Source organism: Leptosomus discolor, chromosome 2 (assembly GCF_034619465.1).
Source record: "Leptosomus discolor isolate bLepDis1 chromosome 2, bLepDis1.hap2, whole genome shotgun sequence".
Lineage (NCBI taxonomy): Eukaryota > Metazoa > Chordata > Aves > Leptosomiformes > Leptosomidae > Leptosomus > Leptosomus discolor.
Window position 1 is genome coordinate 110,402,967 of NC_141392.1, and position 13,825 is coordinate 110,416,791.

A 13,825-nucleotide genomic window follows, 5' to 3' on the forward strand; every position below is an offset into this window, starting at 1 on the left:
AGAGAAGTATTTCAGACACAAATAGGATGCTCCAAGTTAGCTGGGGTTGTTGCAAAACAGTAAATCACGCGGAAAAACATCCACAGAAAGCACGTTTTCTACAAAATAACTTTCTTGTACACAGAGCTTTCCTCCCCCCCTTTTCTTAGCTGATTAAATGGGTACCTGATAATCTTTATAGCAGTATTAGTGTATTGGTGTTAGCAGAATTAGTTATTATTAGTATTAGCAGAATTAGTGGCAGCTTTCCTCCCCCAATTGTATGTCGCTAGCTAACTAAATAAGCGTGTGAAGTCTTTTAAAGGAGATTAACTGCATTTTCTCAAAAAGGACGTCTCTCTTTGGAACAGATAAAAATCTTGTATGTAAACTGATGGCCGTTTTCCTAAACCGCGCTTCCAGGCGGTGTCGGGGGGTTACCCGTGTCGGTGGGCTCAGGCCCCGGCACCGCCTCGCCCTCTCCCCCGCCGCCGCGCCGGGCTGCCCGCGGGGAGGCCGGTCCCTGCGCCAGGCCCCGGCTCCGCCGAGGACGCACTGCACTTCTAGTCGTAAGCCTTTTAAAGAGGGGGGAAGCCATCAGACATTGAGGGTGCGGGAACACGAAGCCAGTTTTTAACGCGTCTCTAAACGGGCCACCGCCGAGGCGCGGCCGCCCCGCTTCCCGCCGCAGAGGAAGCGGCGAGGCCTCCCCGCTCTTCCCGGCGGACGTCCGGCGGCGGCCATGGCGCTGGCGGAGGCGGGCGCCCGCGGGAGGCTCCTGCTCTGGCCCCGCGTCGTCCTCCTCGGAGACTCCATCACTGAGGTAGCGGCCCTGCGGCAGCCCCTCCTCAGGGGCCGCGCCGCCGCCCCTGCCTGCGGGCGCTCCGGGCTCTCCCAGCCTCGGCTGCCGCAGGGGGAGCCGTCGGGCGGGATGGCGGCGACCGACCCCCGTCAGCCGCTCTCCTCGGGGCTGCCCCCCGCTCCGCCGGGCCGAGGCAGCCTGCGGCCAGGCAGCGGGGCCGCCGTCCCCGTGGGGCCGCTGTCGAAACCCGGCGTGGCGGGACCAGCCTGGCACGGCGAGGCGGGAAGGAGACCGGTGAAGCGAGAGTGTGGCCCGGCAGAGCCATGTCCCTGCTGGGTCTCCCACAAGAGATCCGGGAGCTTTCAGGCCTGATGGTCTTTTATGAGATTTAGAGCCTTTTTGCAGAAATTCCTGAAGTTCCCGTGGCAGAAGCGTGATCTGGTGGAAGCGTAGCTTCTGATATTTCAGTGGCATTTCCCAGTGCGGGAGGACAGCCTGTGTCTGTGCTGGCCCTGCACTCCTCCCTGTCCCGGCTCCTGGTGCAGCTCTTTGCCCAGAGCTTGCCTGCCCCGGAGACGCGTCCTGGGTTGATGTGACCGGACCGTGGCTTGGTGAACGTCTCCTTTGAGGCGGCACCAGCTTTTTCGTGTTCGTTCTGGGTCCCCTGCCTTCTGTTGTATGGGTTGCATGGTGGAGTGGGTCACAGAGCTGCTCCAATGAGTAAGATGTGGCTGAAGACAGACATTATCTTCGATGGGAGATGAGTTGTCTAACCCAACTCTCTGCACAGCATTGTACGGGGGGGAGGATGGTGCAGCAGTAGGAATGAGGAGAAGGGACTGATTTTTTCACTACTAGGAGAGGTAGGTCTCGAACAGCACTCCAAAGCAGCACGTGGAGGGAGGATTTTTGAGAGGTGCTCTCCAGAATGAAGAAAAAAAAAAAAAAAAGCCAAAATGAAACTCCAGCCTGACAGCAGTCAGTTTGAATTACGGAGGGACCACAGGGTCTGTTCCTCAAGGTATGGTCCCACTGATGCCAGCTGTGTCTAGGTGAGACCAGCACTGTTTGCAGGGACAGGGCAGGCTGGGAGGGAGGAGGTGCTGCTGCAGCAGTGCCAGAGGCCATGCGCGAAGGCTTTTGAGGAGGAAAGGTGCTAGTGGTGGGACTGTCCTGCTGGGGAGCAGCGCTTCCAGTGAGGGTCTAACCGGTTTCCTTGGTTTCAGTTCTCCTTCCAGGAAAACGGCTGGGGGGCATCCCTTGCTGAGAGACTGGTCAGGTAAGAGCTTAAATTTCAAAAGTCCTGGCATGCAAGAAGTCTGTGCAGCTTTTCTGAAAGAAAACCAACACAAGTTAATATTTAATGTATATTTATTTATTAACATTTCTTTATTTATTGAAGTGGAACTGTCTTAGTGGTAACCTGCCCAGTACTGGTGGAAATACTCATTGGGAGTTTCTTTCCACTCAAAGCATGAGTGGAAAGAAAAAACATCCTTAGTCATTGTCAAGACTGTTGTTCTGGTTTCATAGTCTAAGCGACAGGTAAATACTGCACATGCCATCTGTGCGTGCACTTTCAAAACATAAAGTTACAATCCCACTGAAAACTCCTGCGAGCTCTCATTGTTTCTGAGAGGGACAGAGGCAGGTATCCTGACAGAATAGTTCAAAACTTCCCAAGTTTTGTTCTGGTGGGCAGAGGAGAGATGTTCTTTTTGATATGTGTCTCTGTTTCAGAAAATGTGATGTTGTGAACCGAGGGCTCTCGGGGTACAACACCAGATGGGCTAAATTGATCCTTCCAAGACTGATCCCTAAAAGTACTAGTGCTGAGAGTATTGTTGCGGTTACTATTTTCTTTGGAGCAAATGACAGTGCTTTGAAAGGTACGGTAGCTTGCTTTTTCTTACTTCCTTGGCCCCTTCTCTTAAGCCAGTGTTACAGTTTAGCAGAAAAGTCAGAACATTACACAGACTTTTCCTGCTGCTTCTCTGTGAACCGGTTGCCCTCTTTTCATTTTTACAGTGGATTGTTTTCAACATTTTATTTATATTCAGACCATGCAGTGCCTTCTATTTCTCTCCCTCTCACAAAGTTTTAATATTAAAAGTAAATTTCAAGGGGCTCAAGAATTAGTCGTATATCCATCACCTAAAATTGGAGTTGGGCGTCTAGCTGATTTTTCTGCCTTTAAAGCAGTCTGATGAGTTCTTGGCAGATGGATGGAGGAAAGGTAGCATTTGGATTCTCTTTAAGATAAGCATAGCAGCACGCAGAGCTAGTCTAATCAAAAGGATAACATCAGTGCACAAAGGACTGACTGAACATCCATGGGAATTTCCAAATTTTTAACTCTCTTGGACGCAGAGAAAATCTTAGGTTTTGTTTCAGGTCAGGTTTGAGGTGATTATGTGATCTCATACTAAGATACAGAGTTGTAAGAAAAAGCATCTTAAAAAAAAAAAAGGGGTATTTTTTTTTCCCTGTTTGTGTTAGCTGGAAGTGCTGTGTTCAACCTCTTGAGAGGCAGTCAATGCCCCATCCCTGGAAACATTCAAGGTTAGGTTGGCCAGGGCTCTGAGCAACCTGCTCCAGTTGCAGATGTCCCTGCTCACTGCAGAGGGGCTGGACTAGGTGACCTTTAAAGGTGGCTTCCAACCCAAACCATTCTGTGATTCTATGATTTGTCCCCTTTGGACATTGAGGAACAGCATTTTCCTACGACACGTCCTGAACCAGTGGCTGAGGTGAACTGCATACTGCAAATGGGTGCCCACATTCACACGCTGTGTAAAAGCACGTTGTGTTGTCTGGGAAGTGTGTAAGCAGTTTAACGCCGCTCATGCATGTGCTCCATCCCCTGACAGACCTGAACCCGAAGCAACACGTTCCTTTGGAGGAATATGCTGCGAACTTACAGAGCATGATACAGTACCTGAAATCAGTAGGCATTACTGAAGACAGGATTATTTTAATAACGCCACCACCTCTTCAGGAATCAGCTTGGGAAAAGGAGTGTCTTGCCAAAGGTAACAGAATGACACGGATGGGCAGAATTTCTGCATTTTACTGGCAGTGTAAGTTACTGATCCCAGGCTGACAGGTGATGAGCTTCGTGCTTGTTCCAGATGGCAGTCATGTTCTTTGAGGTGATGGAAAAGGACTGCTAGCTGTTTTGCTAAACAGCTTCTGGATAAGCTCGTGGAGTAACTACCAACTGATTAGTAACTTCCTTTCGAAAGTGTTGATTGGTCTGTTCGTGCATAAAACTGGCAGAAGTGGCTGCCCTTTGAGAACATTGGTTTTGCCAAGATGTCCTAGGCAGACTACGTCATGTCCTAGCAGCTTCCAAAATAACGTGAATCATAGAAGAAATTTTGTGTGCCTTTTAGAAAATTTTCTAACAGTCACAGCATATTCCACATCTATTTGGATAAGCAGTAATGTCCTAGACAGGTTTATTTTAAATGAAAAGAAAACGCAGAGAATATAATGTTCTAAGGATGCTAATAACAGTACCTGAAAAAGAAGCAAAGGGTGATTAAATGATTTCAGGTTTCATTGTTCAGGCTCGCTCAAAAATAGAGACATAACAGCACAGCTTACTTCACGTTACTCAGCTGGTGGAAATTGCTATAATCCCACTGCCTCCAGCAGTGCCAGTTTATACCTCCTGAGAGCGTGTCTTCTTTTGCGTTGGGGCAGCTTGTCCAGTTCCTGCACATTTATAAAAGACTTTTGAGTGAGATTCAGGTAGAGGCAGAGCTGTCGCCTTAGGTTTGCAGGGTTTTCTGTAATGTGGGTGGTATTGCATACCCTGAGTTGCGTGCTCAGTCAAAGCGATAACGTTTTGTAGATGACCTCATGTTTAAGCTGCGTTAAATTAGACTATGGTATTGCATGACTGTGCATTCAGGGGGCTGTGGTGTGTGGCAGTGACCACTGTGCAAACCAGATTTTGGACTATATGGACTTTCAGTCTCAACCGGCGGGGTGGTTTTTATATGGAGTTTGGAACAGGAGGGAATGTCCTGGAGTAACTCTCACGAATCGTGTGAGACAGTAGCAGCTGTAGCAGGTCAGACCGACCGTCAGCCACGGCCGTGCTGTGTACGTGACACTAGCAGGCCCTCGGACAGGGCATAAAGGGTAGGTCGGGCGCAGGGCGGCCTTCCCTGGCCTGTCTGCCCCGCTCCCGCTGAAGCTGCCGCAGCCGTCGTTTGCAGAGCACGCACCCGTATTGTCCTTTTGAAGACCTGTTAGGTGAGCACACCGTGGGTGCTGCTTGTCTGGCTCCTGGCTGCCAAGTAACGCTTTTAAAATGTTGTTCCATCGTTTTTGTCTTCAAGCCATCCTTTTACGGGGTAGGGTGAGAGGAAGCTTGCATTTACAGTGTTGAACCTTCCAGCGTCTGTCTGAAAGAGATTGCTATCTGGGGATGGAACAAAAGGCAGGCTGATGGCAAACTGTGGACCACAAGTAAAGTGTGTGGGCACAGTAAGCAGCAATATTGGCTCGTCAGACCTCAAGCAGGAGCCAGGAGAAATGTTCTGCTTATTTCTAGTTTTGTCAGGTAGGTGTCAGAGCAAAGGAGAGATGTGAAACACGGGGATGATGATGTCCACAGGAACATTCATCCAGGTGTGAAAAGAGGTGCCAAAAGAAACTCGACTTTCAGATGAGAGGGCTGTGGGAGACAGAGTCAAAGCCCTTGCTAAAGCCAGAGCTGCTCTTCGTCATCTGTGTAGCCATCATTTCATCGCAGGAGGCAATTGGGTTGGTCAAGCACTATCTGGCTTTGCTAAATTTGTGTTGATAGTTTCTTCTTGTCCTTCATGTGTTTGGAAATGAATCCCAAGAGAAGTAACCCCACTGTCTTTCCCAGCACTGTGGTGAGGCCGAGTGATCGACAGTTCCCCAGGCCCTTCTTCTTGCCTTTCTTAAAAATGGGTGCAGTGTTAACCTTCTTCCAGTCGCCACGGGTCTCCCATTAGCCATGGATTTTTGTAGGTGCTGCATTGACCTTACCAATGCAACTGGTGGCTCCTTCAGGTCAGCCCCCACACCCAGCTGCATCTGGTGTCTCTGAATATCCCCCAACCCATTGCTCCCACTGTTGGCTCTCCTCCTTCCCAAGCCGGATGGGTACGTGCAGATCAGGATGAATCACTAGGTCACCTCCTTGGTCCTTCAGGAGACCCCCATGTTCCCTGAGCTTCCTTTGGCTGCCGCTCTAGGCTTATAGACCCAGCACGTGCTCCTGCAGAGCTGCACGTGGGGAGCAGGCATGTGTTTGTGTGCTCCCGGAGCGGAAGAGGAGATGAAACAGTTGAGAAGTACTCCTAACGCTGAAAGAAAAGGCAAAGGGAGAATAAGAGATTACCAACTCTGCTAGATTAGAAGTCCTGGAAAGGGAAAGCCTGCAGGACCTCAGCTGGGGTGGCGAAGCTGTGATCAGTGCGGGGAACTTGGCCACAAAGGGAGCTCTGCGCGGTGGAGGCTGAATGAGCTGAAGGGCCGCTCAGTCTGGGGAGGAGTTGAACCAGGAAGAAAGTTGAAGAAAGCAAGAGTTAGGAAACCTCCTGTGGTGGGGAAGTACCGGTGAGGCTGCTGAGGGTGCTTTTATGAAGAAGAGAAATGATGGCAGGAAAGAGGTGGCAATGTGAAGAAGTGGGAATCATCAGATGCAAGGAGGGAGTAGAGATGGAGTTGATGAATTGCATTATAGGTCCCATAAAAAAACCCCAAACAACTTAATAATATCCTGCCCCAAAGTTTCACTGTGGTCCGTGCAACACTGCTGGCTTACAGTAGCTGGCACTGAGCACGTACCGAATGTCCGGCTCCCAGCGTAACAAATGCAGCAGTCGCGAGGGCTAATAAAGCTTTGCACCTCGGTGTACTCTGGTTTCACCAGCGTGTTCCAACGAGGAGGCTGCTGCAGGGAGATGTTAAATGTCGGATGTCATCCAGGAAGCGGAAGGCAAGCTTGTAAATAGATTTGCATTTACTTAACTCTACTGTCCGTGCTAGCAGCAGGTGTATGAACGGTTTTAAAGCTACGCACCGATCGCACCTGAAGCTTGCCAGAAGGTGAACGCTGTGAGCATCCCAGAAGTCAGCGTTGTCATGCTGTGTGCTTGTTGCTGTTTCCTCTCTCACCTGCTACACGTCTATTAACAAGACACGTATTTTTGAAATGCCTCAAAAACAAAAGGTGCCCTGAAAGAGACTAAACGAGCTGCAGCTTCCAGCCGCTGAAATCGAAGTGCTTCAGATGCGGTTGTGACGGGTTGTGTCTGCTGGTTTAACGACCCGATGCGCATCACAGGTACCACGGAAGGCTGAAATCGAGCTGTATCTGTCACGCTTCCTAATGTTCTCTTTGTTTCTGATTGGTAGGCAACCAATTAAATCGCCGCAATGCCACCACTGGGGAATACGCCCAGGCCTGTGTTCAGGTAGCCAGGGACTGTGGGACGGACATACTCGACCTCTGGACACTGATGCAAAAAAATCAGGTATGATGTCATGGGAAGGACTTTGAAACTGTCATGAATTGTGAAATGCATCATTTAGCACAGAGGAACTGGTAGTGCTGCATATTATCATGGAAATGATACAAAATACATCCAAATCACACTTTGGGGAAGGAAAAAACCAACCCAGAATGCTTCATAGTGGGCTACGAGAAGTGAAGCTTAATACAGCCTGGCCATGACGTTGGGCCAGCACATGTGCCCGGGGGGCGTTACACGTAAATAACCTTTTCCTTGGACTTGGAGTCATGGAATCATTCAGGTTGAAAGGGGCCTCTGGAGGCACCTAGTCCAGCCCACTGCGCAGCGTTAGGCTGACTCCAGGGTTAGATCAGGTTGCCCAGGTACCTTGCTGAGGCTTCTGGCCAACCAACAAAACTTGTCCGCGTGGCACAGATGGCAGACTTTTCCCGTGAGCAAGTAACTCCAGCTTGGACACTGAATCCTGTCTCTCTCCTGCACTCCCCGGTGCAGTAGACTCAATATTTTGGTTGCATCACTTAATCCTGTGAGCTTTTCCTGATGAGTAGCAGTGACTTTGGCCATCAGAACATCCCCTTAGTATTTTAATACAAACTGTGAAAAATAAAACTAGTACATACACCAGCTGGCTTTGAAGAATGAACTTGGTAAAAATTACTCCAGACCTTCTGTTTGCAGCCAGCAAATATATTAATACATGGTTTTAACTTCCCCTGTAGGATTTCTCTGCCTATTTGTCTGATGGTCTTCATTTATCCACAAAAGGCAACAGCTTTCTAGCAGCACAGCTTTGGTCATGCCTGGAAAAAAAACTGTCTGCTCTTCCTTCGCTGCTTCCTTACTGGCGTGACGTGGACCATACGAACCCTGAGGCCAGTCTTCTGTGAGGAGCAGAAGCCGCCAGGCCAGCCAAAGGCAGCCCATGTGCAAACAGCCGTGTCCAGCAACACGCCGGGAACATTGTGTACTGGGGGAACGGGGCGGTGGGAGTCCCCTCTCCATCTGTGGAGAATAAAGATGAGACCACTGGGGTGTGTCATGGGGTGGTTTGTCCGCGTGCTGCTTGTGCCAGAGACTTGAACATTGATGGGAAGGAGCAGCTCCTTCCTTGGAAGACTTGGAGACAAACGAGAGGCTCAGCTGGCCTGTGACCAAGGGATGGAGGCTGCCCCGAGGAGCTCCTGGCCTAGCTGAGCTTTGGGGACTTGCGCTTTGGTTAATGCCATCTGCTGGGTTTAACACCTAGGAGCTGGTAAGAGGCAGCAGTGGGGAGTTCGTCAAGAGTCATTAATGTCAGTCCAGGTTAATTTATTTGGCTGTAAGACAGCAGTAAAAGCTGTTTGTTAGCTGAGCTTTAGCGAGGCTGTTGGTAGTGATACCTCGTCGGTCGGAGCAGGGGTTTTAAAAGGCTGGCTAACTTTGGCACCCAGCAGCAGCTTCCTTACACCTGGCGGGTCTTGTGTGCAGACAGACTTCAACGCAGTGCGGGTGGGGTCGTATAAAAGTGGTGGTGCACATGCTTGTGTTGAGAGGCTTGGAGCGTGAAGAAACTCCTGGAAAGGGTCTGCATCTCTGCTGACAAAGCTGCGCTGTGTGTCAGTTGCCGTCCAGCTAAGGAGACCTTTTCCAAGTGAGCTTTGGTATTCAGCGCTTCACAGGCGAGCACTGCGTGCTACGGATAGCTTTTGGCCAAGAGGCCACAATTACAAAACTACCGTTACAAACTGCAAAGAATTGCTGGAAACTGAGATGAACTTCAACAAGCGTGGGGGAAAAAAAACCAACAGTGGTTTGGGAAATAATTGGCTAGCCAGCCAGAGCATGGCAGAAATGGGGATACTGCTGGACCACGGCTTAAAACCAAGTCAGTCGTCTATCGTCACTGCAAGTGAAACCCCTACATAATTCTGGGCGGTATTAACAGTCACCTTGGCACAAAGCAGATGAGGCCACCAGTGATGTATTTATTACACAGTGGGCGAGGCAGAGACTGATGGGAGAGCATCAAGCTGTCCCTGCATTGTCAGTGCCACGAGGCTCCCTTCGCTTCCTCGGGTAACGCCGACAAGTTGGCCGAGACTCGTCATCCACTAGGTAACAGCGTTACGAACTGGGGCATAAGTGGTTACGGTTCACGTGCTTGGCACTAGACCAGAAGCTACTTTGATTTGCAGATATTTATTAGTATTGATGAATATTAAACTGGACTGTCCCTTCTGCAATAAATGCCTAAGGTAAAGAGTGGCTGAACAGCGAAGGGGCTCCCCAGGGCAGCTGTGGCTCTTCCTGCGTTAGGTGTTACGAACAAACCAGGCAAGCGCTGCCTCCACCGTGTCTGGAACACGGCTCAGGCTGGCGGCTGGCTTCTGTGATGGCCAGGGCCTGCTCCAACCTCTACTGCCGTGCTCCCAAGCACCTGCCCCTGCCGGGTTTCCCTCTGTGAAGGCCTCAGTGGGGAGAACAGATACTTGCAGGTTTGCTGCCTGAGGAGGCACTTGGGCACGCGCGTGTAGCTTAGCTATGCATTGCACCGTAACCCACAGACCCCCTCCCTCCCCAGGAGGATGCAGATCTGCACCACAGACACTCGGCTCTGGCCTCTGCAGCAGCGAGTTTCAGAGGGAGCAGTTAGAAAGAACAGGCTCAAGTCTGGCTGCACACCCCATGTTTAACTCAGGGTTTGAGAACTGAAGAATTCAGGTCTTTTAGAAAAGGACTGCACAGAAACAGCTCTTGTTTAACTGTTTGTTTTTTTTTTAATATAAAAAGTTTTTATTGTATTGGGAATTAAATTAACTCCTTGCACATGTACGTTGCACTGAATCAAAAAAAGAAAACCCAAACAAACAAAAACAAAGTTCAAAACCAGTATATAAAACACAACAGCTACTCAGATCGGAATACCGTAAGGCGTTCGTTCAAGTATTAGTGTAACAAGTATCCGGGCTGGGGAGGAGCGGGGGTACTCCCGCATCCTTCTGGCACAGGGCTGGCTCCTTGCCCGCACGTGTAAAAACACAAGGGCTCTCTGCAGCCGCGGCTCCCTGTGGCTGAGCGCAGGCTGACAGCGCCAGCGGTGGTGCCGTGGGCCGCCGCCTTTTCTGTCAGTTTTATCAGCAGACTATCATGGGAGAAGACAGATGCAGATCCAGATGCTGCTTTACTGTCAGACAGCCACAGCTCTGCGACTCCACCACGTCCGTCCCTCTGCTACTAAGCGAAAACATCGCCCGTGTGCCCCTCCCAGCTCACCCTGCAGGGCTGCAGGTGGCCCAGAGGGCACCCCTGAATTACCGGCCCTTCACATCACATTTTACTGCCTGCGTGGGAATTTGAATTAATGAAGTCTCCTCCTCATACTTGCCCTGTAAGTACAACAAAGGTTTCTTTCTTTGGAAAAAATTCACAATTGCTTTTAAACAAATGCCCTCCCCCTGCAATGGAGTGAATTTCCCCCCCCCCCCCCCCCATTTATTTATGCAGTAGGAGCTTCCAATGGCTGCATAGATCACAGAAAACTGAGGCTCAGCTCTTTGAACATCTCAACAGTGCTACCTATTTCAAAACAACAGTCAGAGGAACATTTCTGTACCGAAACCGCTGTAAACAGCTGGTTAACACAGTCTTAATCCACAAAAACGGTTTCTCCCCTTACACTCTGTTCTCCTACCAGACACCTGCAACACACCAGCCTCAGTGCAGAGCAGGAAACTCCCAGTGACAGCCTGTCTCTGCCCTCATGACATGAAGACCTCCTCACTGCTAGAGGCAAGTCAGTTTTGTGCTAGAGGAGCACTGCCATGCCTCGGGTAAGGTTTAACAGCCTCTCTGGGATCTTTTCATTTTTATTGATCTGAATCTTGGCTCCAGTTACACATCCTCATTCAATGCTGCGAGAGTGCATTTTCATCTGTTCCATTACTCTCATTCTGTTCAAGGCACCTGTTTAGGGTTTTGCTTACATGTACCTTAAACTGCAGAATCACCTACTCTATACAGAAGATATGGCAGTGTTTTCATTTTGTTTTTAAAAGCCCCTTAATTTTGTCCATCAGTGCTGTCAGACTACAAAATATTAAATTATAAAAAAGGCTGATATACACAATCCAATATCCAGCAGGATATTTGGGTTTGCACCACAGGTTGAAGGAAATGTTAAAGGTCAAGGAAATAGGAAAACAAATCCAAAAAGCTTCAAAAACAAGCCAGTTTTAGTTTGGATTTTCCTTTTTAAAAGATATAATGCTCTAGTAAGTGTAATTTAAGGAAGGTCATACACATGACCAGCATCTGCAGTAGGTCACTTCCTTATTTCTCCCACTCCCTCACAAAAATATATATACATATATTTATATTTATATAAATGAAATGGTTTTAGATCCTTGTTTTGCAGACAGGAGTCACACATTTAGAAGGCAGGACGACACTAGCATTCTGTTTCTTTGCTGTCCACCCGGTTCTGGCGCTGCAGTTTAAAGGACGAAGCTTTCTCGCTCCTAATGACAGGATGGTCTGTCAAGTCCTCAAAAGATTTGGCGGCCGAGCTGCTATTTGGGAAAGGGTCCTTCTCAAACCCGTCCTCGTCAATGTGAGAGTCAGTGCTTGGGTCCTCCTGAATAGTGTCCATTCTTTGGTGGTCCTGCTTCGGCGCCGCCGCGACGGCGGGCACGGCCGTGATGGGCTGCAGCGGCTGGTGCCGGCTGGTCGACTGCGCTGCGGGGAAGGGCTTGATGATTCGAACAGAGGCAGAGTCCAGGCTGCTGAGCATCTCCACGTTCTGCAAGACACAAGCAGCCACGTCACTGCGAAGAGCAACCAGGATCTCGTCCAGGTTCAGCCTGTGCACTGCTTTCAAAGGGAACGGGCAACGGGCACCTTCTGGGGAGCACCCGCGCTCCTGTTAGGACGGTTCAAAGGCCACCGCATCCTCCCCTCTGCACCCAGGCTGAGCCCACTGCACTGAGGAGGAGGAGTTAGATCCTGCATTTCACAGTAGCTTTATACCTACACAGGAGCAAGGGAACATCCAAGAGAAGGTATTTGCTGTATTCCTGGCCTGTATCGGCAATAGTGTGGCCAGAAGGAGCAGGGAGGTGACTGATTCCCTGCACTTGGCTTTGGTGAGGCCGCACCTTGAGCGCTGGGTCGTTTTGGGCCCCTCTCTACAAAAAAGACACTGAGGTGCTGGAGAGGGCACAGAGGCGGGCTACCAAGCTAGTGAAGGATTTGGAGCGTGTCTCATATGAGGAACAGCTGAGGGATCTGGGGCTGTTTGCCTGGAGAAGAGGAGGCTGAGGGGAGACCTTATCGCTCTCTACAACTGCCTGAAAGGAGGCTGTAGCGAAGCGGGGGTTGGTCTGTTCTCCCTAGTTACAAGCAACAGAACAAGGGGAAATGGCCTTAAGCTGCACCAGGGGAGGTTCAGGCTGGATATTAGGAGGAATTTCTTCACCAAAAGAGTTGTCAGGCATTGGAACAGGCTGCCCAGGGAGGTGGTGGAGTCACCATCCCTGGAGGTGTTTAAGAGATGGGTAGATGTACTTCGGGACATGGTTTGGTGGTGTTGATAGAGCTAGGACAAAGGTTGGACTGGATGATCTTGAAGGTCTCTTCCAACCAAAACTGTTCTATATGACTTTATGGTTTTTCCTCAAGAAATCCAGCTATGCTGAGCACTGAAGGCAGAAAGGCCCTTTTATCTCTACCTCCACACAAAGCACGTAACAGCCTCACTGGGACAGAGCTGACAACTCGGCCCCACCTCCCCTGGGGCCCAACACTGCTCTGACCAAACCTAGGACTAGAAATGCAGGGTTAAGCCAGATGACACGGAGAGCTCAGTGCAGAGCAACAGTCCAGGGTACAGCTTACTCCACTCTTCCAACCTGAGGAGTTCCCAGTTTGACCCGAACACAGGGTCAAAGACTGGAGGGACCACTGTGATCACATCCAGATCCTGCAGCCCAGATTAAGTTAAAGCTCATTCATTTCTGCTTCTATTTGAGCATGGTTTGGAAAATATCCTGAGATTTCTGGGTGTAAAAGAATGCCCCCAGACCTTACTAAATGGGCAGGATGAGATCTTTGCCTGCTACCAGCACCGCCCTGCCCAACTGCTCAGTCCTCGGCTGATCCAAAAGACACAAGATTTGTTTGCTAAGCTCTTGCTGGTGCAAGGAGCCCATTAACTACACCCGTGCTCTGCTGCTACACCTGCTTCTGGGATTTTCTTGGTTGAATTCAGGTATAAAGCTCCAAGGTGACTTTTCTTACAGCATTCAAGACCAGCTATGGGGTGCTCGAACCAAGATCACCTTCAGTTACATCAGAGTAGATGACAGAGGCAATTGCCTCAGCAGTCTGACCTCAGTATGCTTCCCCCTGTGGTTGTACAAAAAAACCCAGCTCTGCAAGCCTTTTTTTTCCCCTCCCGTTACAAAATGTCATTTCCTTAACTGAATGTTTCAGTTGTTAATAAGAATCAGGTTGTGGGCTGGACAGGATACCCAGAAACCTCTGT

The 13,825-nt window shown here is 49.8% G+C and overlaps 2 protein-coding genes across 2 annotated transcripts in view; one reads left to right on the forward strand and one right to left on the reverse strand.

Moving 5' to 3' along the window:
* The first annotated feature begins 721 nt into the window (after positions 1 to 721).
* On the forward strand, positions 722 to 8,192 carry IAH1 (isoamyl acetate hydrolyzing esterase 1 (putative)). Its single transcript, XM_086461566.1, has 6 exons — positions 722 to 802; positions 2,008 to 2,060; positions 2,522 to 2,670; positions 3,652 to 3,813; positions 7,187 to 7,305; positions 8,025 to 8,192. The coding sequence occupies exons 1-6, from the start codon at positions 722 to 724 to the stop codon at positions 8,190 to 8,192; spliced, it is 732 nt and encodes a 243-aa protein (XP_086317692.1).
* Positions 8,193 to 10,787: 2,595 nt separating this feature from the next.
* Positions 10,788 to 13,825, reverse strand: part of ADAM17 (ADAM metallopeptidase domain 17) — a 36,662-nt gene continuing 33,624 nt past the window's right edge. Inside the window, exon 19 of the mRNA XM_086460331.1 lies at positions 10,788 to 12,082. Coding sequence (XP_086316457.1) covers positions 11,732 to 12,082 — 351 coding nt within the window. The 3' untranslated portion in view covers positions 10,788 to 11,731. The remainder of the gene's footprint in view (positions 12,083 to 13,825) is intronic.

Coding starts and splice junctions, on each gene's coding strand:
- IAH1 (XM_086461566.1), top strand. CDS start 722: ATGGCGCTGGCGGAGGCGGGCGCCCGCGGGAGGCTCCTGCTCTGGCCC. Junction 3,814..7,186: donor AAAGGAGTGTCTTGCCAAAG/GTAACAGAATGA, acceptor TCTGATTGGTAG/GCAACCAATTAAATCGCCGC. Junction 7,306..8,024: donor CACTGATGCAAAAAAATCAG/GTATGATGTCAT, acceptor CTTCCCCTGTAG/GATTTCTCTGCCTATTTGTC.